This window comes from Columba livia, chromosome 12, assembly GCF_036013475.1.
Source record: "Columba livia isolate bColLiv1 breed racing homer chromosome 12, bColLiv1.pat.W.v2, whole genome shotgun sequence".
In the NCBI taxonomy this organism is placed as follows: Eukaryota; Metazoa; Chordata; class Aves; order Columbiformes; family Columbidae; genus Columba; species Columba livia.
In genome coordinates this window covers 7650231-7676933 of record NC_088613.1, presented here as the reverse complement: position 1 = coordinate 7676933, position 26703 = coordinate 7650231, and the positions used below count along the sequence as shown (strand labels likewise).

Below are 26703 nucleotides of genomic sequence, written 5' to 3'. Positions count from 1 at the left end.
ACGGTGCACGGTCCGGTAAAGGTGCTCGGTGCTGCACAGGGTGCACGGTCCGGTACAGGCGCTCGGTGCTGTGACGGTGCACAGTCCGGTGCTCGGTGATGTGGGGGCGCTCGGCCCTGTCCGTGTGCCCCTGGCGGTGCCCCCGCCGGCCGCTCCGCGAGGTGGCGCTGCAGCGCGGACACGCGGTGCGGGCGCCCCGCTCCCAGACGTCACGCGGCGGGGACAGGCCGGGCCGCCGCGAACCTCAGGCCTCTCTCGCACTTCCGCCCTTCAGGGGGCGGAGCTAGCGCCGCTCTCGCGAGAACCGCGCGGCCCCCGCCCGCCCGTCCTGCCCGGAGGTGGCGGAGGCCACCCTGCGCTTCGCTGCCGCCGGCTCGGGGCGGCTCGGCCCGGCGCCGTCATGGCCTCCGACAGCGACACCGAGGAGTTCTACGATGCGCCCGAGGACGTGCATCTGGCGGGCGTCTCCCCCGTGCCGTGAGTCCGGCGGGGCCGCCGCCCTCCCCTGCCCTCCCCGTCCTGAGCGCGGCCCTGAGGAGACGCGGCTGGTCCCGAGCGTTGCGGCCGTTGGGGAGCGGCAGGGGGGAGGGAAGGGGGCTCTGCCAGAGCCCAGTGACCCCGCCTGGGAGCACGGGGGGAGCGGGTGCTCGGCCGTCCTGGCCGCGGCCCGGCGGGGCTGCCCCGGCGGTGGGTGGGTTGGGCGAGCCCCAAAGTCAGGAGGCTGCGAAGAAATGGAGCAGTTTCTCGGTGTATTCCGTGAGGCTTGTGGGGAGGGCAGTAGCCATTATCTTGATGAGATCATATCTGCCTACCTTGGGCTGGCAACATGTAGTTTTTAGAAAAGATGTGCGCAGACGAGATCGGGACCGGCAGAACTAATCCCCGAAATATGGTAAAATCGACAGAGTTTTCAGAGGAAAAATAAGAGAGTGAGCTTCTTCAGCAACAGGCTAGCAGCTTCTCTGTGTAAAACAACTTATGGTGTGCTTTGTTATTTGTTTTTAACGGTGTTGTTTCAATGCTCTTTGTATTTAGCCAATGTATGGCTCTGTGTAACAAAGTTTTGACAGCATTTTATACCGTGCTATTGACATAAAACTGTGTCACCATATGGTTGATATTAGCAAAGTACACTCCCTCTTTTAAAATTGTAAATATATCTTTCTGGTTGTGTTCTAAATCGCTGATGATTTGTATCAGTTCTGTTTTTCATGTAGTCTGGACCAAACCTCTCCATTTTATGACCTTGCAAGATGAGGTTTCATGTAGCTTGTTCAAAGAGCAATAAGATATGGATTGTGGGATCCATCCATTTGAAGCTTTAATAATTTACTAAGGGCTTGTTTTAATCTGTGTGTCAGTGGTCACTGGATGTCTAGAACAAAGGAAAGACTAGATCTGTTCTCCTCACCCACACATCCTGTATCAAAGCTTTTCAGAAAGTAGCTTTTTAGGTAGTCTGGTGAAAAGCGTATCTTGGCATACAGTTCCACAAGATGTGGTAAACCAAATTAGCAGCACTTGTGCCAAAATGGGGTTTTGCTCCAACTGCTTTCCTTGCTCTGGCACTAGTGATCATCAGACGGTTCTGTGATTTGCTTCAACTCAAAGTTATTGAAAACAGCTGAAAAACAGAATAGTTTTAGCTGTTTCTAGAAGTTAGAACAGCTGGAACCTGTCAGGGTGGGGACAGGAGAGGGTGAAGGTGTGGGATTTGTGTGCTTAGAAGCCACATGCAGAAGGGAGGGGGGGGCGAGACGATTTGGTGGAAGTGAGCTATTAAATCTGGCCCAACCACACATCCTGACTTCTCTTCAATACAGATAATGCCGTATGTCCTGACTTTGCAGGTTTCCTCCACCTGTATCTAAGCAGAACTTGATAATATGAAGTCATTCACTAGAAATTAAGATCAAAGATACTTTTAAAATTTCTGTTGCTCTTCCATAACCTATAAGGATGCATCATTGACTCAATAAAATTCTGTCAGCTTGAGTGAAGTAAGGAAGTGATCTCGGAGGGCTTAGTTGGCAATACAGATACTGAATGTGTAATTCAGTCTGCTGTTGGGCCTATGCTAGCTAGTATTTTCTCTAAATAAGCTGTGAGATTTCTTAAGAGCTAATTTCACGTTTACATTGGACACTTCTGGGAAGCAAGCTTGCAGAATGTAGTTCTGAGACCTGTGCGTGTGTAATGATGTGGAGTTGGGACCCATAAAAAAAAAAATCAAAACCTTCCTGTGGGAGGAAGGGCAACTGAAAATAAGTGCATATTGCCCTCTGCAGTGTGAGACATTTCATTGTGCATTCAATCTTCTGATGATCAGCAGGAACACCTGGGAATCCTTTTTAGCAGCATGTGCTATAGCCATCCTGTAATTTAGAGGAATAAACTGACACATTAAGAGGGAAGTCAGTTTTTAGAAAAAGAAAACATGAAGGCACACCTGTTTGGATGCAGGCATGTGGCAGACCCTCTTATTTATAAGAAAAGTTGTCCACCCACTCTGAAATCAAGAACTGCCAAACCTGATAGTGTGAATGCCATATGCCTGACAGTAAGCGGCAAGTTTATTCCTAAGGTACTCGTATCCTAAAGATTATTATGAGCAACCAAACAAAAGGCACTGGATTCAAGAGCTGGTGTGGCTAATGAGAAATATCCTCTGCTATGTTAAATTCTTGAATTCTGACTCCAGTAGTTCTGTCTTTGTGAAGTTGCATCGATGTTTGTTTGTTTGTTTGTTTTTCCTGAAGAATCTAGTTTTCTTCTTTGTAGGAAGTTAGGTAACATTAAGTTGTGCACTCTTGACACATGAGTCCTTCTTAGTATAATATGACTTGTTTGTTGATGTGTATTTTAGCCAACATGCAAAACTGATGTTGGCAGCAAACGGATGGAGTGTGAAGCGTCAGTTATGTTGCTGTAGTGACTTGCAGCACTGCAGACAAGTTCTGCCCTCTGGTTAGCTGAAGTTCCCAATCGCTCTCCAGAGGCAGCCCAAAGAGTGCATTGCAGTAACGAGTCCTTGTGGTTTGGGAGGTGTGGACTGCCACAGAGGGCTGCATCGAGAAAAATTGTAGCTTCCAGGCCAGCCATAGGTTAGAGGGAGGAAAATGTGACTTGCCTTTGCAAGCTGAAGTACAACAGTAAATAAGGTTAGTGGGCTGGTTGCTGAACCTGTATGTTCTGTGCAGTGTACTGCTACTATACATACACTTTAAACCTCTTTTCATCTGCCTGTTAGCACACCTGCTTTGTAACAATGTACATCCTGGCAGGAAAGCAGGCAGTGTGCTCCTGGGATTTGACCAAGGCCATTCATTCACTTTTTTTTTTATGGACTAAATGTTTTGTTTTCGGTCATAAAACTTAGCAACAGTGTGGTGAAAGCATGAAGTTCTTTTTTCAAATAGGTACTAGACGGGAGCTACCTGATAGGGGGAATGTCAGCTTCCTATAGTCTCGTCAGTATTAGGATGAATGTGACAGCTGAATAAATACCAAAAAAAAAAATCTTCAGGAGTTTATTTGCCTTTCAGATTAATCAGGCATCTGGTTATGTTTGTGCAGGTGAAATGGGATTTTTTGTTTGATCTTTGTGGATAACCTTGAACTGCTCCTTTGTTAAACTGCTGTAACACCGGTATTATGTAAGAAAACTTGTTAGAATTGTTTTATGTGAAATGCAGTCTACAAGATTTATTGTTATCAATTTGTAAATCCCACTATTTACTAAACAATCTTACTGGACAACAAAATTAAGTTTTTGCCTTAAGTTTTGTGTGGCATCTCTCAGTCTTGATGTTCTGCCCAATAGCTATCACAGCTATGTTGTATTCTATACCTACTATCTCTGTAACCTTCATCACTTGAGCAGCTTTTGCCCAAGGTAGAGCTTGAGAGTGGGAAATAACATCTGTCTCAGTTTGAGTGCTGATTTTCTACAAAACAAATTAACTAAAGAGGTCTGAAAGAGTACAGTGTCTTTTGAACCTCATATTTTGTGTTACTAGTGGAGGAATTATTTGTCTGTACCACAAGTGACGTCCTAGTTGGCGCTGAGTGTCACAGTAGAAACCTAAAGTATCTATTTGCAGTTGAGGGATTTACATCTTATTTAGATTGTAAAGTTGTAGCAATGCCTTGTACAATAGGACCCTATAGCTTGCTGAAGCCTAAGGCATTAATGTTGCAATTATAAATACTCATTGTTGAAGTAATCTTGTGGATTTGATGAACTGACACACATTTCTGCCACTCTTTCTAAGGAAATCAGAGTTCATAGTGGAACTGAAAATGTTTCAGTAACCAGAAACTCAGCACAAGCTGTGGCCTTTCTCTACAGTATATTTTGGAAGACAAAAGATGTGTTTGTTTTTTTCAGATCAAAATACTGATTTTGCTCTTTTTTTTTGCACATTGGTGTTAGCACCTTCTAGGAGGATTATGCCTCAAAACAGTATTATGGATATTGTACATCTTAAGTGTCAATATCTGGACAGAATCATCTAGGTTTAAGGTATTAAATTAGTTATGAATGATAAGTCATTATATATCAGTCCACTGTACTTTAAGTTTACTTAACTCTGCTATATAAATGTGATTTTATTTTTGTGATGAAATGCTTTTAGACAGTAAAGAGAAGAACTGAAATTCTTAAAAATGAAATTGAAATAGTTTTCTTTTTCAGAAGCTATTGTCCCTTGAAACCATCATTTTGGAGGCAGGCGGGGCCAATTAGTCTGAGAAGTCTATATTTGTTTGTATTGCTTGGTACAAGGTGATACTCAAAGTTTTTGAGTGTCACTGACCTTGGTAGCCAGCTGGTATACTTGTACAGTCCAGGCTGTAGTTCATTTACACAGAATCACAGAATGTCAGGGATTGGAAGGGACCTCAAAAGATCATCCAGTCCAATCCCCCTGCCGGAGCAGGAACACCCAGATGAGGTTACACAGGAAGGTGTCCAGGTGGGTTTGAATGTTTCCAGAGCAGGAGACTCCACAACCCCCCTGGGCAGCCTGGTCCAGTGTTCTGGCACCCTCACTGAGAAGAAGTTTCTTCTCAAATTTTAGTGGAACCTCTTGTGTTCCAGTTTGAACCCATTACCCCTTGTCCTGCCACTGGTTATCACCAAGAAGAGCCTGGCTCCATCCTTGTGACACTCACCCTTTATATGTTTGTAAACATTAATAAGGTCACCCCTCAGTCTCTTCTCCAAGCTAAAGAGCCCCAGCTCCCTCAGCCTTTCCTCATAAGGAAGATGCTCCACTCCCTTGATCATCTTTGTTGCCCTGCACTGGACTCTCTCAAGCGGTTCCCTGTCCTTCTTGAACTGAGGGGCCCAGAACTGGACACAATATTCCAGATGTGTTCTTGCCAGGGCAGAGTAGAGGGGAAGGAGAACCTCTCTCGACCTACTAACTAGGAAGCTTTTAAGGAAGTAATCTGTAATTTGGTTTCTGCTTGTGACTGACAAACTAATAGAATCATAGAATAGCCCAGTTTGGAACAGACCTTGAAAGATCATCTGGTCCAGCCTTTTATATATGAGTAAGATCCTGTAGTCAGAGTAAGCAGTGTAACTCAATATTTAAACATGTTCTAGAATTCTTGAAATCTTGTGGGAAATATAAGTTCAGGTCATAGTAAGAGTTGATCATTCACTGATTGGATTGAGTGGTGACTTGAAGAGAAGTAATTATCTGATACCATTCCCCTAAGATACCCTGTTCTTTCATGTAATTAGTGAAATGAGAGGTTAAGTGAGTGGATGCTAATGCACATTCACTGTTTCAGAGTATGCATTTTGGAAAGTAGTGCAAAACTAGTTCCCTCTTGTTATAATGTAAATACTTAAATTTATACCCAGTGTCATGATTAGAAACAAGACCTTATGTTTACTGGAGAGGCTGAAGGACAGAATGGCTGTAATAGTGTTGACTTTACAGAGTAGGGTTCAGGTACTTGGTTTGCAAACTCCTAGAGTATTTGTGCTTCTGCTTTCTGAGAGTTTTGGTTTCTTTGATGTCCACCCTGTGCTACCTGTATACGCTAACTTTAAATTCTCTGTAATGTTAAATGTTTTCAAATCTGTACTTGGAATAGCATCAGTTTATTAGAAAAGGGTGATAGAAATATTATTTCTAGAAGATTCTGCTGAGAAACTTTCAGGGATTGTAGAAACTGTGGATCTGCGCATTCTGGATAGCTGAGCGCTTTATTTGGGCGTTTTGTGTAAAGGAGTGGCAAGAGAAGTGTTCAGTTTGCTGGTCTAATGTATCAAGTATACATGTACCATAAGGGAGGACTGTACTCTGGACTATTTAATTTGAAACGTACTGTCAAGGGAATTTTTTTCTTGGAGCTCTGTCTAAGTCTGTCTTCTTTTTCAAACAGATCACCAACAAAAGTTGGATCCTGTGTACTAAAGGTGAGTTTCTTCTTCAAATCAAATACTTGTTGATTAACAAAACGTGGAGCATTTCTACCTAAATCAGATGTGCTGCAGTAGCTCTAACATCTGCACAGACAGGAAATTATAGGCTTTTCTTGTCACAGGTAGCAATTGTGTTTGTCTCTTGAAGTTCCAACTTTTATTTAGGGTATGTTAACATCTTAAAGCTAATTTTAATCTGAAATATATATGTGCAATTTAATTGAGCTCTACTTAATTACTAGACTACCGTCTTTCAAGTGATTTGTGAGTAGTGAACAAGTCTCTGCAGCACTTGGGTTTTGGTCTCTATTTATATGAAATAGTGGTCTTTGCTCTTTTCTGGCTTCAAAATAAGAAAAATCTTAGTGTTTGTAGTTCAAAAGCCTTCCCTCTAGGTTATGTGAAGATAAAACACTATATTTAGCTTAATGAGACAGCGTTGCCGCGTCCCACGCAGGTAATTGGTATGCTGCATCTGCACTGTCACTAAGTGAGGAGTTGGAACCTTATACAATTAAATCTCATTTCCCGGTCTGAAAAGGCCAAAGGTGATGCTGTGCAACACTGTTAGACAGAGTACGGAAGGCTTGATGTTTTGTCTGCAAGGTGTTGGGAAATCGTAGTGGAAACAGCGTTTCTGATTTGTCAGCAGCGCTCTGCTGTAATCAATAACATTTTTACAGTGATACCATATCTTATGGTATCTGTTATGCAGTAGGGACTTATCCCCTATTTTGTGTTCTGGTTCATGTCCGGTTGATTAAGTATTATATGTGTAAGCCTTTCAAGAAATGTCACTCATTCTGACTAAACTCCATACAATATCTTGTTGACTGAATTATTGTATTAGCTATGAAGTTCTCTATGTTGCTTGTAGGTTTTTAAATTTTAAGTATTTCATAAGTTACTTGTTCAAAGCTAAGCTTTTGAAGGTGGAAAAAGCACTTCTCTACTTGGTACCGTATCCATTGAGTGAATGTGTGACTAATGGTATAGTTTGCCTTGGAATGGGTAAGAAATGTTTCCAAAGTCCAAAGTTTAACAGGTGTGCGAGTTTAATGTCAATAAAATCAGAAATTAATATAATGGACTTCTGTAGACGCTGATTACACTTAAATGTTTAATCATACCTTTGAAAATATCTTTTAGTGATAAGGCAAAGTAGAACTTGCATTTAGATTAGAAAAAAAACGTGGAAGGATGGGGATGGAGTAGGCAGGGAGGAGGAATTTTTCTGTAACTGCAGTTGTCTCTGTATGATATGCTATATTTCTTGAGGTCAGAACTCTCAAAGATGGATGTCTAAAAGATTTGTGTGGGTTTTTTCAAACATGTTATAGTATGTTAGTATGCCATAAAGGTTCTGTTTGACTAGCTAAGTGTTTAAAAAAGTCTAAGGAGAAATTTCTTGGATATCTGTACTAGACAGTCACTCTAAACCTTATCAGGGTCCAAAAATATATGGAGATGTTTTGAAAAATACCTGTTTACTATGGAGATCAGATATCTTGTGTATATCTAAAACTGTATAAGCAGAATTAAATTAATAGCCTAACAAAAAGAGTTTATAATGGTAACAGCTAGCCTTTGGGGGCTTTAACATTGGGAGACAGATGGGGACTGCTGACCTCAGCAGAAGAGAGTTTTGTGTCTGACAGGAAGGAGTAGAACAGCAGTTCTGTATCTAAACTCAGGGAATCGGCTGAGTTTTGTTTGTTTTTCTTAATGCTTTAAACTCAGTGTATTAAATCTTTGAGCCAGTTGTCAGGAGTTTTTTGTGAGACAAATACATGCTTTTGTCAGCAGCTTTGGTCACCAAATAGACTGTGCAGGATGGTCAAACAGTGGAACAAGTTGCACAGAGATGATGTGTGGTCTTCATCCTTGGATATAGTCAAAACCTGATTGGACATATCTCTGAGCAACTTGTTCTAGTTGGCTCTGCTTTAAGGACTACAGGATCACAACAGGTCCCTTCCAACATCAAGCATACTATCCTATTCTCCATTAGATATTGCTAATGTATATGCTTTTATTTATTTTTTAAATTATTACTAAATAAGACTTAAAACTATTACTAAGATTTGCTACATTATTTTGGCATGCAAGGCCACCTTTAGTGAGCTGTTTTTCTTAATTCTTTATTTGGTAGGATATACTAAAGTGCTGATGCTGTTTGTGCATCTCAAAAATACACTTCTGAAACTGCAAGCTGGCTTCACATCGCTAGTATGATATCCTGGTGGTGTTGATTTTACATATATAAAGAATAAATAGTACACTCAGCTTTGAATATTCATGCAGTCTTTCATCCAAATCTGCTGAAAATGTTCTTGTTTGGTGTTTAAATCCAGTTGTTTCATTTGTTCAGCTGCAATTTATTTAGATTTCAGAAGGATCTGCATGAAGATGACTGAAGGCAAAAATATACAATGTGTGCTAGGAATAAATTGTAGAAACTAAGATTCCATGTTAGAACATCAGAAGCATATTTGTGGCCACTTGACAGATCTGCCTGATTTAACCTGGATATTTCTAGAAAAGTTTGTTTTATATGTTGTGATAATACAGTTCTTGCATCCTTTCCCACACGCTGATAAAGAAAAGTAATATTTTAATATAGATTTTCCTTGCTGCAGATTATTGAATGTGTATGTTTCTGTAAACTTCATGCTACCTTCAGTTTTATTTCAGTTAAGATTCAAGCCTCTCAAAGATAACTGCCTTTTTTGTTTAATAGTGTGCAGGCTTTCTCTGTGTCTATGGTTGGATGAAATACTCTTCATTTGCATGACTGTTTAAACATCTATCTGACAACAGTAATATGTGAAAATGTAGCAGAATTCTTGTCCTTTGTACTATGTAATTTGTTGTAGATATATTTTTGTTAGATCATCTTGCTGAAGATCACTAAAATTGTCTACAATTACTACAATTGTCTTATGATATCTACCTTATTTTTACTATAGGATATGGACAGCAAGCTACACAAAGCTGGAAATGAAACCTTTCTGCAAGAAATGAAACAAGATGATTCAAAAGAGGTTAGTTAAATATTGCTTTGTGCTGCCAGCACAACACTAGAAATATTAAATAATTTAATAAGCAGTGTTCATCCTGAAACTAACAGAGGTTAGAATTTGTTGTTAATGTTAGTAAGAGTGTCCATCTAAAATGTAAATATGAAACTAAGAATTCTAAAAACACGCTTGGGTTTCAGCAGTGGTGAATTATTTGTGTAATTTACAGGGTCATATTTAGCAGCGCATGAGAACTCTGGAGAGTGAACAAGTGAACAGCTCTTGTTTCATAAGTTTTTCTCAAAGTACATTGAAGAGAATGGAAATCAGTAATTTTGTTTCAATTTTCAGTTACACCTATTTCTACACCTAGGTCTCCAGAATTTTTAAACAAAATGTATTTTGTACACAAAGCAACTCTTCAGTGGAAGAGTTCTTGTGGGTTTTGTACAGACTGAGTGGTAAGTGTGCCGTACAGTTGCCTGCTGTTTAACAGCAGAATGCTTTGGTGTTTTGCTTGTTTGTGGTTTGTTTTCTTTCTTTTAGATCATTGACAGTATTATAGAAGAAAGCCAGAAGTCACAACAATTGGACGATGATTCTTTAGCTTCTAGAGAAAAAGAACTGACCGTTCCAAGTTCAGATGCAAATGCTTGGATTTCTGGAGTAGGAATCATTAGTAGTATTCCAGAAGTATTAGCTGCTCAAACATCATTACAAGAAGACTCTAGAGAACCGGTACATCAGAGTGTGTTTGAGGACACTGAATTGGAGTCAGGGAAGGGTTTGTTTGCCTCTGAGCAACAGGAAACTCATAAACTAACAGAAGTAACTAATGCAACTGACCACAAAACGGATGAAACAGAAGCACAGGAAGAAACATCAAAAAATGAGGACATAACAGACAAGAAAGAAGCAAATACTTTAGAACAAGTGGTTTCAGATTTATCTACCAAAGACCTTTCTACAGCAGAAGAATTGCCTCCAGCAAAACCACCGAGGCAGCTTACTGTAGAACCTGATATAGTTGCGAGCACAAAGAAGCCTGTTCCAGCACGGCCACCACCTCCAACACATGTTCCTCCTCCAAGACCACCACCGCCTGCAAGGCCAGCTCCACCCCCCCGGAAGAAGAAGAGTGAACTGGATTTTGAAGTGCAAAAACCTGTTTTAGAAGGCAAGTGTTCTATTTTAGATGGCTTGAGTTATCTGCATGGTTACTATTTTTGTCTTTTGGGGAAGAATCATTCCATCTTGTAATTTTAGTTTAGTTGATGTCTAAATGAGGAAAAAGAATTCTTCAACAATCTCAGCTTCTTAAAGTGGAGGAATATCCTTTTGCATTACAAGTGTTCCTAATTCATAGACTTTCTTGTAAACTAATGTTTCCTACCAAAATAGCTACTTCTGTAGCAAGAAGAAATTACCTCATCAATACAGAAACTAAAAAAAAGTTACTTCAAATAAAATGTGTGCAATTTGTATTTGCATGGAAATACAACTCAAGATGTAGGCTGAGGATTCATGAAAATGAGTAGTCCTGGGTTAGTAGGGAATGACTAAGAAAAAAATTAATAAAACTTGAGAGGACTAGGTGTGAAATTGTGCCTGTGCCTCCAGCTATAAATGAAATACAGAATTGATAAGGCAAATTTGGGGACAGGTGATGTTTAAAATAAAAAATGCAAATTGTCAGAAAGGGTGTTCTAGGAGTATGATGTTAGGATTCTAGCTATCTGTAGACTGTCTATATCAAGTGTTTATGCTCTTCTTTCTAATATGAATGTCTTTTTAGTTTCTCGAGAGAACTTCACAGCTGGTGGTCTTTTAACTCCAAGCACAGTGACAGAAGGCATACCCAAAGATTCTCAGCCTTCTTTGGATTTGGCGAGTGCAACTAGTGGAGATAAAATAGTCACTGCACAGGTATCAGGAAAAGATTTTAAGTTCAGTAACTTTCAAGTTTTCTATCACTTCAGTGTTACACTGGAGATAACATGTTCTGTCTTCAAAATTTCAGGAAAATGGGAAAGCAGCTGATGGCCAGACAACAAATGAAGTGCTTGGACCACAAAGACCCAGGTCTAATTCTGGAAGAGAACTCACAGATGAGGTATCAATGAATGTGATCGCTACATAGTACGTTCTTGTGCTTGCCTGTCAAATGGATTGGGGTAGCCACACGTCACTCTTTGCACTCTGCACCGCTACGTGTTGTGACGAGGGATGCAAACAGGAGTGATGACACGCTGGCTTTGTCCACCTAGGTGCTTTGTGGTCCCTGAGTTATATGTAGTATTAGTGTTTGAAAGCGTGAGCTGTTAGATCTGAAATGCCGTGAGTTTATGTTTGTAGCTATGCAAACATGTTTCAAGATTTCAACATGTGGGAGCACCAGCAAAGTTGGCATTTTGTCATGTTTCTAAAAGGAGAAGTCAGCTATAGGAGAATAATTTTACTATTATTAAGAAATAGTTTCTTTAGTTAGTAACTTCCATTAATCCTAATGATCTTATTGAGCTGCTGCCAATTTATGTATATCTGTGTATAGGGTTTTTTTTTTGCTGCTACTATACAGATGTGTGATCATAAGCAGATCATTAAATGCTCAAACCCTTTTCTTTTGTGTAGTACTAGTTAGTACTCTAAATGCTTTTTCTCTGTAGGTGCAGGTTGTCTTTAACTAAATCTAAGCTACGGCTGTTAGAATATCTGAAACGGGAGGACTTCAAAGTCATATAATTGCATAATATGTTTGATATTAGCATGTTGGGCAGTGGCTGATGTCTGTACAGCTGCATTTCTGATTTATGAAGTCGAAGCTTGTGATGACATGTGATTGATCATCTGTGTATAGTGGTTGATAATGTTTGCACTAACATGCTAAAGGCAATTTTAACTTAGACTTTGTGAAATAAATCTGTAAGATTGGATGATTTATATTTTGCCCTAGGTTTTGGAGTCTGATCAAGTTGTCTTATTTTTCCGTAGGAAATTCTAGCAAGCGTAATGATAAAGAACCTTGATACAGGTGAGGAAATACCCTTGAGTTTGGCAGAAGAAAAGTTGCCAACAGGCATTAATCCCCTAACTTTGCATATCATGAGGAGAACTAAAGAATACGTCAGGTATGAATGATGATAGCTTTCAGCTCTTTCTGATGCTGTTGCTCTCATAGTTTTTGCATACATGGAGACAGGTCTTACGCAAGTAAAGAGTCCCAATCCATCTGTATCTGACAAATTTACTGCTAATGCCAGTTCCCTGTGAACTAGGCTGTTAGTTAAGTTAACTGAAAGTTGATGATATTGCTTGAAATCGATAGGCAAGAATCTCTGAAAATCCAGCTGAACTGCAGTTAGCAATTGATATGTTAAGTCAAGTCAAGTACTATATGTTGTTCATTCTACCACCTCCTGCAGCTTTTTCAGTGTTTAATTTAGTAGACTTCAGTGCTCTGAAGATCTGTGGTCATCAGTATAGCTAACTGCTTTGAGGCTTTCCTATGCTTAACAGGGTTTTAGGCCCTTTTAATGTTTAAAACTGAGTCTGTAAGCTTTGGTAGCAAAATACAGTTTCTTAATGATCAGGAAATTATATGAATTGAGATGTTTTTTTCAAAACCTAGATTTATGTGAATTTTGCATCAGATAATTTTAATTTTTTTGCCTTGTTGTATTGTCAAAGAAAGCTCACTTCGGTAGAGCTATACTCTTCTGTGTACAAACTTCTGTTTCAGAATTAACCAGTATTAATTTGATCTATGAGAACAATGTGGAATGTTGCCAATTCCTAGTAATGTAGTGTATTTTATCTCCTCTTATCTCTCAGAGCATCACAATAAGCTTAAATTATTCCCATAAATTCAAAACTTTATCTTTGGCATCTGGAGTATGTATGCAGTTTTAATATCAAGATACCTTAGAACTGACAGATGTGTCTTATTACTTGATTAACATCATATCCATGTATTTCCAATGTGGTACATGAAGGAACAAAGATGGATCCTAAAATGCAGCTCCTACTTTACTAATGTTTTATTCAATTTAGATAAATTATGATTTCATGTTGAACAATCACTTCTGTATTTCCTAGTAATGATGCAGCACAGTCTGATGATGAAGACAAAATGCAGACACAGCAAACTGATTCTGATGGAGGAAGGTTAAAACAAAAAACGTAAGATGCTGTTTCATGTCCCTACAAAGAAAAGGCAGGGTTTGCTTTTCTAAGCTGCAGCTCTCCTTCTGACTTTTGAACAAGTTACCTTTTAAGTACAAGTGCTACCTGATTTTACATAAGCCCATTGCCCTAGTGTTAAACTGAACATTACATTACTGCTGGCAAATTAAATGCTTATTTTAAGGAGCAGTAATGGAAAGAGATAACATTGCATTTCAAATCAAAACTATTGACTCATAATAGCAAAAAAAACAGAGAATTTGCCAGAGTTATTTGTTGAAAAAGTGCCATTCCTTTTTAAGGACCCAGCTGAAAAAGTTCCTTGGCAAATCTGTAAAGCGAGCAAAGCACCTTGCTGAAGAATATGGTGAACGTGCTGTAAACAAAGTTAAGAGTGTTCGAGATGAAGGTTGGTGATACTGACTTTTTCATTTCTTTTTTTGACAGGATAAATCTGTTTATCCTTGGGCTTCTAGGATTCAAAGGTGTCTGAGGGACACATGCTGCTGTATACTACCACTGTACAGATGGTGGCTTTTTAGAGTTGAAGTTTGTAGCTTGGAAGGCATCCTGAAACTTGCCAATTACAAGGATGAATTCTTGTAAAGTAGTAGTTGAGACCTTTTCAGCTAAACCAGTTGAATACTATAATTTTTGCTGTGCTGTTAGAAAGCTCTCTGGGTAGCAAAATATGAACCTTTTTGGAAAGTTGTTCCAAAAAGCAGCCAATACAATGAAATGGATAATTTTCAGCACACATTAAACTGACGTAAATCACTTAGTGCAGGATCTGCCAAATTTAAAACCCAGTGTAAAGAAAGGGGCAGAACAAAAATGGGTGGCAGTTCTTACTTTGAATGTTCAATATTTGGATTCACTACAACCTAAAATTAGTGTAGATGTATTTTAGACCTTGGTCCAACACAGTATTCTTGGTTTGCTTAATAGCGCCTATAAAAATTTGCTTATTCAAGAATAATCTGCTACCAAAAAGTATTGGCAAATGCTTACTAATAGATTAAATGTGTGCTGAGATATGTGCATCTGAATTTGTGTTGTTCTTAGTCTTTCATACAGATCAGGACGACCCCTCTTCCAGTGATGATGAAGGGATGCCATATACAAGACCAGTTAAGTTCAAAGCAGCACATGGCTTCAAGGGACCTTATGATTTTGAACAAATTAAAGTTGTTCAGGATCTCAGTGGAGAGCATATGGTAGGTCTCTGAAATTTCATCGGTGGTTTTACTGAATCTCTGCAGTGTGAGTTTCAGCTTTTAGTTTTCATCTGCTTGGTGACCTCCAGAAATTACTGCCAAGTTTATTCTTCAAGAGCAATTTCATTCTGGCAAGAAATTAAAATTTGGCTGGTTTGATCAGATCTTCAGGAAAAAGAAGTCTGTTGATACTCAGGCTTCAGGGATTCTCAAGAGATTTTCCCATAAAGACTTTTGGTATTGAGTGGTTCTTGGTTTCTTAGTTTCTGCAATTACAAATTCAGGCCGAAATAGGCCATGTTCCACTACCAGAACTGAGCACAGAGCAACAGTATTGACCTAGTCTGCCTGTTAGAGGTATGAACACAAGTATTGAACAGAAATAATAGACAGGTTCTAGAGGCAAAAGTGCAGAAAGATTAATAGGCTGTGTGGATCAGGATGATAAGGAGGGGAGAGAGTGGGATATGATGTTCGCAGAGATACCTGTGGAGAATGAGACAGAAAACCTACCTATTCATCACTGTTGGAAGTGTGCAAGCTCCCCTGCAGAGTCTGAAACACATTCTAGTATTCCTGACTTCCCAGGTACTTCTGCTGACAGCAACTGTCTGACGATTGAAAGAGTTCCACATCTTTCAGTGTTAGGCTAAGCGTAATGACCTACAGCAATCTGTTTGGTGACTGGAGAGTTCAAACTTGTCATCCACAACTTAAGTTTCCAGCCCTACTGGTAATCCATCTGTGTTAGTTTCTATCATACCAGTATATGACTTCTTAAAACCTAGGAAATTCCCCAAAAGCATACTAAAAGAATGGTAGGCTGGTGGAGTCAAATGTCTAATAGCTGTTCAGTAAATAATAGGAGGAAATGGAATATTGCTTGTGTGGTACTGTGTTTTATTGACTACTGACTCTGGACTTTGCAATGGAGAAAGAATTGTTGCCTTTGCAGGCTTTGCGAAATCCTCATACAAGTTCTGAATTTAACAAATGTAGTATTCATGTTGGTTGCTAGAGTTGATGTAACCAAGCACAATTTCTATTAAAAAAAAAAAGTGTTTGCACAGCTAGTGCTAACTTCACGTACAGCTGCAAGTACTTGCCAGTTTTACTAATTGAGTAGCAGGTTGTAAGTCACTCAGAACCCTGACTTGCTGACTGTTACTAACTGTACCAGTTTTATGTAGGATGCTGTGGTAGCACTGAGCTCCTTAACTGTTCTCCTACAGTAATCTGCTTTGTGAGCTGTTTCTTTCAAACTGTCTTTGCAAGTGTGTTGCACAATCCACCTGTCTTAACAATTACTTTTCAGTGTTTTGATCGACAATTTATTTACTTGTGGTATCTTGTATATGTCCTAAGTCTTGTCAGTTTACATTAACACAAAGGGGTTTTTTGTATGAAAAAAGGCTCTTTATGTAACTTAAACAATAATATTTTTATTTGGGCAGGGTGCTGTTTGGACAATGAAATTCTCTCACTGCGGTCGGTTACTTGCATCTGCAGGACAAGACAACGTAGTAAGAATATGGGTTTTAAAGAATGCTTTTGACTACTTCAATAACATGCGAATGAAATACAACACAGAAGGTATCTTTCTATGCATCACTAGAGCTCTGAAACACTAGCAAATCTAGTTATTTGGGAATGTAGAGTTGACCATGGTGTTTCTGCCTGTATTGTAGGCCGTGTCTCTCCCTCCCCATCTCAAGAGAGTCTGAATTCCTCGAAGTCTGACACTGATGCAGGGGTACGTACACTGGGTGTTGCGGGAAAGAGGTGAGGGGTCGCATTGGTCTCTAACGCCACATCTGGATTGTTGCTTTATCCAAACGCACATTAAAGAGTTCTTGGCCTTTGTCTTTGAGGCACGGACAAACTGTCTTATTCAAAGACATATTCAGTCAAATACTGTTATTCCATGTGTATGGGGTGCAAGTGAGAAAGTACAACACTAAACATTACAAAAGGTGCATAGCTTCTCTGTGGCCCTTTGCCAGAGTAGATTTCCAAGTGAAATGCTAAAGGGGAAGAACCTACATTATTGAATTTCCTGTCTTAATGTTTTGCCTCAGAGCATTACTTGCAGTTAACATCTGACTTGATGATGTCTCTTCTGAGGAAGGCCAAACTCAGCAATGGGATACTCAGAAACATAATAAAACCTGACATTTTTATATTTTTTCACATCTGTGTAGAATAAAATGGAACATAACTGACCAAAGGTATTAAGACACTGTTCCTTGTAGTGTGTTGAGATGCTTTAGTGAACCTGCCATTAAAATTAATTTATTTACATTTTTTTCTATTTTTGGTTTCCAGTAGTGTAAGAAATAGATGACAAAGCAACAGCATTATTTAATGTGCACTATTTGGGCGGGGGGCTAGGAGGGGGCCTAGAGTCTTTCCTTGCCTTAGGTAAGTGAACGGGCTTGCTTAGCCACACACACCGGGGGTGTCATCTTGAGTGGTTTTTTGGTGGAAAGCTTTTGTATAGGAATTTCTAGGGTCTTTTTTTACTTTGCACCTGTTTATTCTGAAAGGGTCTCTTATTAGGAAGTTATCATTCTTGATATGCACTAGAAACATGGAAACTTTAACTGCAGTTTATGTTCTAAATTGGAATGCAGTTTTCAAGATTGATACATTTTTTTCCAAAAGCTTACCTTCAAATGTTTGCTTAAATTGCTGCCAAGCTTGTCTCATTGAATAAAAGTTGTATGGATGGGAAATGTGGAGCTTCTTTATTTTGGAATTTCAATATGATGTTTCACAGACTTGAAATCTACTTGAAATCTGTTTTGGTTGTTTATTACTGCAGTGTTGTTTATTTTAAAGTCATAAGAGTTGTTCTTTGAATTGTTATTGGTCCTGTACTTTTCATAAGCAGTAATTGCTTTATTGCTATTTTTTCCAGCTAACGTTTTGTAATGTTTCTATACATTTCTCTGATAGATTTGCAGTGGAGTTGATGAAGACCCAGATGATAAAAATGCCCCATTTCGTCAACGACCATTTTGCAAATACAAAGGGCATACAGCAGATCTTCTTGATCTTTCCTGGTCTAAAGTAAGGCACCTTAACACAGCCTACACGGTTCTCCTGTATTTTCATTGTTTTCTGTTGTCAGTTACCATTGGAACCATGCATCTAAACAATATGAAACATATTGAAGTTAAGAGAAAAGATTTTTAGAGACAATGCTTATTCCAGCTGAAATAATTGGAATAAAATGAACAAACTTCTCTGGCTTCTCTAATTAAAAGCATTCTTAAAAAAAAATCAATACAGTTTTAATTTTAAGAATAGTCTGGCTGAAGGATCTTAGGCGGGAGTGATGCCCCCTTCTGTAGAAGTCTGTTGTGCCGTTTTTTTTCTCCAAATACTTTAACTACTTTCCAACTATTCATTTCTGTTGAGATTCTTCCAGAAAACTTTCTGTGATTGAGCATTAGTGCGCTTGGTTTAGGGAAAACACCGATTAGTAATGATAATTTGGATAAAACATTTTATGGTAAAGGTTAAAATGTTAAATTTCATGGTAACAAAGAAACTACCAGAGAAGTTAATCAACTTTGCCGATCAGATTGCTTCTGTATTTTCTGTTACTTTTGAGTCTATTAATAACCATGGAATGCTCTTGTTTCACAGAATTACTTCTTGCTTTCGTCTTCTATGGACAAGACTGTCAGATTATGGCACATATCAAGAAGAGAATGTCTCTGCTGTTTCCAGCATATAGACTTTGTCACCGCTATAGCATTCCACCCAAGGGTAAGTGTAGTTGCTGTCTTACTTCTAGGGAGGCAGAATTGGAAATTACAGGAGTATTCCCCCTTTATTTTTAGTTTTTAAAAAAATGAATAATACAGTTTGTGCACTTTGAAAATATCCCTATTGGATAATACTCTGGAACTTTAGGTATTCATTAAACTTCACCAGGAGTGTTCCTGTGGTTTAACTGCTTGTAAGCATGATTTGGAAAGTCACTTATCTATTGGCTATAACATTATAGCTGATATAGTTTTGAGTAGCTTTGTGAAAAGTCTGAATTTCCAATGACAGATATTGTGACTAAATGTTAGTGGAAAAAATTGTAATGAAATATAGCACATTGTCCAGAAACCACAGAATCCTTGGGAATGTTTAAAACTTGCGAATATGTAACTATCTACAGCCTGATCAAACTTTTGAAGCCTTCCTTGCTATGAGCAGGTGAGGTGGACCAGAGGCCTCCAGGGATTACTTCCAACCTTTCTTATTTGATGATTTTTATGTTCCCTGAACATACGTAACTGGTAGATGCATCAGGAACTCTGAAAGGAGCTTTCAACCACTGACAAAGTTAGTATTTTTCTAACTTGTCTTGAGAGGGTAAAAAGTAATTGTGCTAACAGTGAACAGTTTTTGAACTTGAGGTATACACACTGTATGTGTGTAATCTTTTCAAATCTATGAAATTGAACTTCATTTACCAGTGATTTTAACATTGTCTTTTCAGCCTTCTTAAACATTATGATGAACTTGTTTGAGAGCTCTTATTTGGGAGGTTCTGGAGAGAAGCTGTTTGGAAATGGGACGGGAAGGTTTTAAGGAAATCGGGACATGCTCATAGCACAAGCTGAGATTAATGTAGTTTGTCCTCTCAGGATGACAGGTACTTCTTAAGTGGTTCATTGGATGGAAAACTCCGACTCTGGAACATTCCTGACAAAAAAGTGGCATTATGGAATGAAGTAGATGGGCAGACAAAATTGATTACAGCTGCCAACTTCTGTCAGAATGGCAAATACGCTGTCATAGGCACATATGATGGAAGATGCATCTTCTATGACACAGAGGTAAAAAGTTTTTTGAGACTGTTTCTTTTTTCATGTTATATAACAAACATTTAAAAGTCATGCTTATTTAAATATCAAGAAACAAACCATTTGAACTTGAAGCAAAATAGTTTAAAGCTTTTACACAATTATTTCAAATCAAGATGCATTTTAATATCTTTTCAGCACTTGAAGTACCATACACAAATACATGTGCGCTCTACCAGAGGCCGAAATAGAGTTGGAAGAAAAATTACTGGCATTGAACCCTTGCCTGGAGAGAATAAGGTACTGTTTTTCAGTGCAACTTCAGCTCAGTCCTGGAGTCTGATGCTTAATAAGCTTGTGCTAAGTCTTGTTTGTAATCACTGACTTAAATCAGCATCTTAACACTACTAAAATGAACACGACTCTTTGCTGATTTAGACTAATACAGTACTAAATTGTGGTAAAATACACTTTTTTAAATGACACACTCTGATTAATCTAAAGGTCACAAAATATTTACAGATGGATTTCAGTGAAAATTTCTTTAGCATAAACAACCTCTTGAATTTTATATTCATTTGGAAAAAAGTGAAATTTACATCAACCAAGAAAAGCTCAGTTTGCTTATTGTCTTGGTTTTGGCTGGGATAGAGTTGATTTTATTGCTAGTAGCTGGTATAGCACTGTGCTTTGGATTTAGAATGAGAATAATGTTGATAATACACTGATGGTTTAGTTGTTGCTAAGTAGTCAAAGACTTGTCAGCTTCTCACACTGTTGATGTGCACAAGAAGCTGGGAGGGGGCACAGCTGGGACAGTTGTCCCAAACTGGCCAAAGGGATATTTGATACCCTACGACATCATGTTCAGTGTATGTTTTGGGGGAGGCTGGCTGGGGGTACCGCTGCTCAGGAACTGGCTGGGTATCAGTTGATGGGTGGTGAGCAATTCATTCTGCATCATTTTTTTTAATATACTTCTTTACTATCACTGTTGTTATTATTTCCCCTTTCTGTCTTATTAAACTTTTTACCTTAACTCACGAGATTTACCTGTTTTCTGATTCTCTTCCCATGCCATGTTGTGGGGAGGGTGAGTGAACGGCTGTGTATGGTGTTAAGCTACCTGCTGGGTTAAACCACCACATTTATATAGCAGATAATGGCCTCTGATCTGTGCTTCATGGTCATGAGTCTCCAGAAATTTACCTCACTAGAAGAGCTGTTTTGCTATATTATTGTGGAATGTGTTCCAAAATATCCTTTGCAAATCGATGACTATTCTTAGGGCCACCATTTTCCTTCAGTAAAGAGCAGCTGTTCTGGTTCAAACCAGAAGATGAGAGAGAAAAAAGTCATTGTCCTGAATCTTGTTTTGCTTCTTTGGACTTATTTTTTGTCTATGTTACCTTTTAAATCAAAAAATGGGAAATTCTGACTGTTTGAATGAACTCTGTTCCTCCTCCTTGGGCATGCTAATGGTTTCCAATTCTAAATTTTATTTATTTCTTTTCTAGATACTAGTGACATCGAATGATTCCAGAATCAGGTTGTATGACCTAAGAGATTTGTCGTTGTCTATGAAATACAAAGGTTATGTCAACAGCAGCAGCCAAATCAAAGCCAGCTTTAGGTAAGTCAGTGTTACAGCAGTGGAATTGTTGGATTTGGGAAATGCTGTTGCTGAAGTACAGAGGCTTTTGTTTAAATAATCTGTTTACCCTGGTGTGTAGCTGAGCCTCTGAAATGTCACTTGCCTCGCAATACAAATGTAACTAAAGGCTCTAGTCAAGAATGACACAGCTGCCTGTGAGCAGGGAGCTTCTGTGGACGAGTGAATCCTTTTCTGTTGATAGTATGACGCGTGTCCGATACTATTGCTGTAAATACAGGAACTGTGCTAGAACAGGTGGGGCTTGGATGCTGCATCTTTTCTCTCATCCATGATAAATAGGTTTTATTTCCTTAATTTTGTCAGGTGTTGTTGCTGGTGTGTTGGTCACCCACCTGTTGTCCTAGGTTGGTGGTCACTGCCCGTGTACCATCACTGTCAGGAAACAGCCTGCAAATCTGAGCTGGAATTATTTTTTCTTCTTTCTCCGTGCTGGCCTAAGATGCCTTTCTGAGTCTGAGTATATTACTATGACTGTCATGGAGATACTGGTGTTTTAAGTAGTAAAAGAAAGGGAGTAGAGGGAGAGTATTAGTTCTATTCACTCTTTGAGTCTTGCAGAAGCCAAAGGGGAAAAAATGTTTGGTTATCTGTTTAACCTGGATGTTTGAGCAGAGAAGGGCAGCAGTGCTTAAGCAATGATGCCAAATGCAATCTCGATTGTCAGCTCTTGGCCTTTGAAAGCCCCTTTAAGGCTGACCCAGTATTTCCCAGAATGGCTGGCTCTGGAAGGGACTTCTAGAGGTCATCTTGTCCAGCCCCCCCACTAAAGATAAATTTCTCACATTAAGTCATCTTTAGATACAGGGCTGTAGCATAGTTAGAGTTTAGATATGTAGCATATTCATCAGTAGGTAAATTCAAAGTAAATATTTGACTTGTACTGTTTTGTCTCTGTCAGTGTGCATTGTACAGTCATCTGGTTACAATCTGGTTGAATGCTTTTTGTCTTACACCAGTGTGGATTTTTTTTGCCTGTGATTATATTGTAAACAATTTCTGTTACTCTCTCGGGTATTCAGACAGGTTCCAGACTCAAACAGATGCAAATTGCATGTAAAGATTGTTGTTCTTACTAAGTATGGTTGTTAGACTAAGCCTCTTCTATGTCAGAAGCTGCAGGAGAACAGCTTCTGTATGTGCTCTTCATGACTGGGAAGCTTGCATGCACACTCATTTAAGGACTATGTACTTTTTTTGAGATGCAGTCACTAAAATAAAGGATCAGTTTGAATTGTGAACTTAGCCTGATTGCACTTGTAAAGCTACAAGTCCTCTGAGGAGTTACTGTAACAGTTGCTTGCACAGCTAAGAAAAGTGATGTGTTTTTCCTTCTTCGAATCCTTAGCCATGATTTTACCTACATTGTAAGTGGTTCAGAAGATAAATACGTTTATATTTGGAGTACATACCATGACTTGAGCAAGTTTACATCTGTAAGAAGAGACCGTAATGATTTCTGGGAAGGCATTAAAGGTAAAAATCAGTTTTTGATCCTTGTTTATTGAAAGTCATGTTATTTAAAAAATTAATTATTTTTATTTTCTAGTTTTTATTTGCTCAGCAGTGCAATTAATTTAGTTTGAAGAAATTATTAGCAAGATGCATTGTAACTGCTGAATTTTCCATAGGTAGACTGTCAGAAAACCTTGTCCACAGGAAACTCTCTACAGATGCATGATTGGGATGGCAAGAGACAGAGTAGCTAAGAGTTTGTCCAGCTTCAGTAGGAGATTCTGAATGAATGTAATGTTTCCCTGGCAGAACTTGGTTGTGTAAGTGTAGTAATCAAAATAATTATCGATCCTTAGATCCTTTATGGAAAAGTGTACGTGAAAACAAATGCAAACATTTAATTTTTGTGTCAAGATTAAAAAAAAAAGCAACTCATACCTCCTACACACAGTTTTGGGGAAATGTGGGACCATGTTTATATTAAATATGTTTTGGAGCTCTTGAGAGTTAGTTTTGGGCACTTACAGAAACTTCTGAGATCCCTAAGCTTCCAAAGCAATGACAGTAGCTCCTTGCATGATGAGCTTACCTGGTGCCACAAGCACTAAGGTTCTTGGATATTTACTAACATTTATGCCTGCTATTCTTGTAAAATTAGCAGTTCATTGGAACAAAATAATAAAAATGGGATTGTCTTTCTGAAGCGCACAATGCAGTGGTCACATCTGCGATTTTTGCTCCCAATCCTGGTTTGATGGTGTCACTGGAAACTTCTGAAAAGCAAGAAGCTGAAAGTAAGGGAGAAGATTCTGAAACATCAGATACCATACCCTCTGGTAGGTGTTTAAGGTGATCTCTGCTTGATACCACAGTACAAGAAGGAAAAGATTATGAAGAACACTTTGAATTAGGGAGGGGGGTTTCTAGAGATGAAAGTCCTTGCAGTGGCATGGATATATTTTCCCACCTTAGCAGTTGAACACTTTGGCAGCTGTTGCATTCTTAAAATCTGAAAGAAAGCAAAGTGAGGGGTGTAGCTGTTGTCCTGTGTACTTCAGGATTATTTTTCTTACACTTGAGCTGTTAGGAGGTAGAGCTGTATCAATATATAGTAAAAAAAGTCCATCTCCTAGAAATGCAGATGTGTTCTTGAAGTATTGGCTAGGTAACAGGAGTGGGATACAGGAAGAAGGGTGTCACAGGGACAGTTTATCTTTTAATGAGAGCTTTATTTATTTGTAATGAACTAACAGTTTACTCTCTTTCCTTATTAAAAGGAGCTTTGAAGACAGATCACACAGAAGTGCTTTTATCGGCTGACTTTACTGGAGCAATCAAAGTCTTCATTAACAAAAAGAAATGCGTATCTTAGTTGGTTTGCAACTGACGGCATAAAGCTATGGTACTGTGGGATTAAAATTCCATAAATAATGTGGGCAGAAGCAAAGTATCTAATATAATAATGTTACAGGATGATTTATTTTTAAATCTTTTATTTTAAGGCTACTCAAATATTGGATCCTTGGAAAGCTGTGTCTACCTATTAACACCTGGGCTTGTAGAACGGAGAGGAATGTGTAAGAATAATCCTGCCAAACATTAGACTCTAAACTTTCTATGAACAGTTGTTTTGCAACGTAATTGTGAACCTGCACAGGTTTCTGCACGAAAACGTATTCACACATGTGTGTGCCTTTTGGTTACGTGCACTAATTTGACTATATATCAAAAGGATTTTAGTGGTGCTTGTGGCCACTAGATGTCAGGGATGGGAATGGGAAGGGAGGGTTGGAGGTATGGCTGGAAAAATGCTGAATGATGTAGTCTAATCTTTGCACAAAATTCCATTTGAGAAAGATCTTGAATTTGTAGTAGCTATTGTTCAGAATTTTAAGTTATGCAAGTTTTTGATGGGTCAGCAACCATGTGTAAATGTTTTTATAAATTTCTCAACTTCAGGACGTGACGTTTTTTTTGTTGTCTTTTAATTGTTGTGGACTTTAGATTTCTTTCTTATATACAATTTTTTGCACACTGGAGCACAATACTTGTGTAAAAATTCTCTCATTCCTTGTTCACGGGCACCAGGATATATTCACGTTCCAGATAAAATTAAGCTGCATTAGAAAGTTCTTATATTTTACAACTATGTAAAATAAACTGTTTACATTTTTTAAGCATTGTAGCTTAAAGTTTTAAGTTCTTCTCATTTGTTTAGTGCCACTGAATTTTGAAAGTCTTTGTAAATATTCGTATAAAACACCTATGAAGTAACATTCTGGGCGTCATAACCCATGAAATGTTATTGATGGTCAAGTGTTTCAGAGAACGGATGTATCATTAAACTGGGTCACACACTTGGAAATCGTTGCTTCTTTTCCATTTTGATTCATAAATTTGCTTTTTATCTAAGTAGTTTTGACCTGTTTCTCAGATCATTGCTCTTGCATGCACTTGTTAACTTTTGAGTTTTACTTTTCCTAATCATCTCACTTTTTTGATGGCAATTTTCTTTCTAAAATAGTGGGGAATGGGGTACTGAAACGGGATATTAAGCGGAATTAAGAGTAGTTATGACAGTTGAGTTTGAGGAGGAGACTTTGAAAGTGTGTGAAGAAATCTCTCCTTCCTATTTGTTTAAGAATGAAGACATGGAAAGACAGGAGATGAGTCTTACTCTTCTATTAATATGATTTTACTCAGGTGAATTTGCCCTGGGCTGGCGGCCAAACAGTAGACAGCTGCTCTCTCTCACCTTTCCTTCCCTCTGAGGGAGGAAGGGAAAAGGAGGAAAGACCTGTGAGTTGAAATCAAAACATTTAATTAAACAATAATAAAAGTTAATAACATGAATATAATAAAATACAAAGGTATACAAACATACAGAGCACGTGCTGGAACACGTGCTCCCGGTAATAAACATCCAAGGGGCGGACAGTGCAAGCACAGCGAGTCCAGTAAAACATAGGGATCACAGTGGATGCAGGGAAGTCATGGAAATCAGGCTCTGGCAGCAGGAGCAGGACTTGTCACAGACAGTGATCGTCACAGGAGGACTGTCCCCAACAACTTCCTGCTTACATATGGGATGTGATGTTGATGGTATGGAATACTTCATTGAGCAACCCGGATGTCAATCCGGGTGTGTTATGTTCCCTCCCAGCTGCTGTCTTGCACCTACAGCTGGACTGGTGAAAAGTCCTTAATCCTCGTGGCAACAGCCAGGATATCAGTGAGCTCTTACTTTCTTTTCGTACCAAATCCCAAACACTGGAAAGCTACTGGAAGAAAACACAACTCTGTCCCAGGGTTTTATCCCATTATTCTCAAACTAAATCCAAAACAAATGACCATGCTAGCTACTAAGAAGAAAAAGAATGTAGCTGCATGGAAGATGGCCTCAATTCAGCACAGTGGCCTTCAGGGGCATCCTGCAACGTTTAGATGTTCTATACAAACAGCCTCCTCCCTAACTTCGTAGTGACTTGAATGTTTGGGGTTTTTTTGGGATGTAAAGATTATGGCTTTGGAAACCTAAGTTGAACTGTAGTTTCACCTTGTAGCTGCCAGAAGCTCTCTCAAGGTGTTGTGCTGGACCTGTTAAAGTACTCAAGTGATCATAAAAGAAAAAAAAGGTTATTGTTGTTTTTCATTGTCCGGGATCTTGTGCAGGCAGTAAACAAAGCTGATCTTGAGGAAGATGTTTGACTTCCATTTATCCTGATAGTTAGCTTCTAGCACTCACAGGTCTGGTGCTCCCCTGCAGTGCTCTGGTACTCTATGCTTTTTCCCCAGTTGAACTGTGCTTCAGAAATCAGTGCCTCTTTCTCTCTGCTTCCAAAAGCTGCATCAGGTAAGTGGTACTCTGGTGTGAGTGGTGCTGTGTCCTGTCTAATCTCAC

At 39.0% G+C, this 26703-nt stretch overlaps 1 protein-coding gene across 4 annotated transcripts; it reads left to right on the top strand.

Annotated features, from left to right (window-relative positions):
* The first annotated feature begins 273 nt into the window (after nt 1-273).
* WDR44 (WD repeat domain 44) lies at nt 274-25167 on the top strand. 4 transcript variants are annotated; one of them, XM_065077649.1, is made up of 21 exons: nt 274-477; nt 6406-6439; nt 9415-9489; nt 10012-10642; nt 11261-11391; nt 11486-11578; nt 12457-12593; nt 13561-13644; nt 13950-14056; nt 14713-14864; nt 16319-16457; nt 16553-16617; nt 17823-17936; nt 18519-18641; nt 19517-19708; nt 19874-19975; nt 21193-21308; nt 22696-22823; nt 23507-23638; nt 24080-24204; nt 24305-25167. In XM_065077649.1, the coding sequence occupies exons 1-20, from the start codon at nt 401-403 to the stop codon at nt 24172-24174; spliced, it is 2727 nt and encodes a 908-aa protein (XP_064933721.1). In that variant the 5' UTR covers nt 274-400; the 3' UTR covers nt 24175-24204; nt 24305-25167. The 4 variants fall into 4 exon arrangements, with proteins under 4 accessions (XP_064933721.1, XP_064933723.1, XP_064933722.1 ...); XM_065077651.1 differs by having other exon boundaries at nt 24080-25167; XM_005500487.3 differs by lacking the exon at nt 274-477 and having other exon boundaries at nt 6085-6439.
* The last annotated feature ends 1536 nt before the right edge of the window (nt 25168-26703 follow it).

Bases quoted from the DNA above. Each gene is read 5' to 3' on its own strand.
- WDR44 (XM_005500487.3), top strand. From the start codon at position 6,284: ATGTATCAAGTATACATGTACCATAAGGGAGGACTGTACTCTGGACTA. The intron at 10,643-11,260 runs GCAAGTGTTCTA...ATGTCTTTTTAG, and splicing joins GCAAAAACCTGTTTTAGAAG to TTTCTCGAGAGAACTTCACA. The intron at 18,642-19,516 runs GTAAGTGTAGTT...TTGTCCTCTCAG, and splicing joins CTATAGCATTCCACCCAAGG to GATGACAGGTACTTCTTAAG.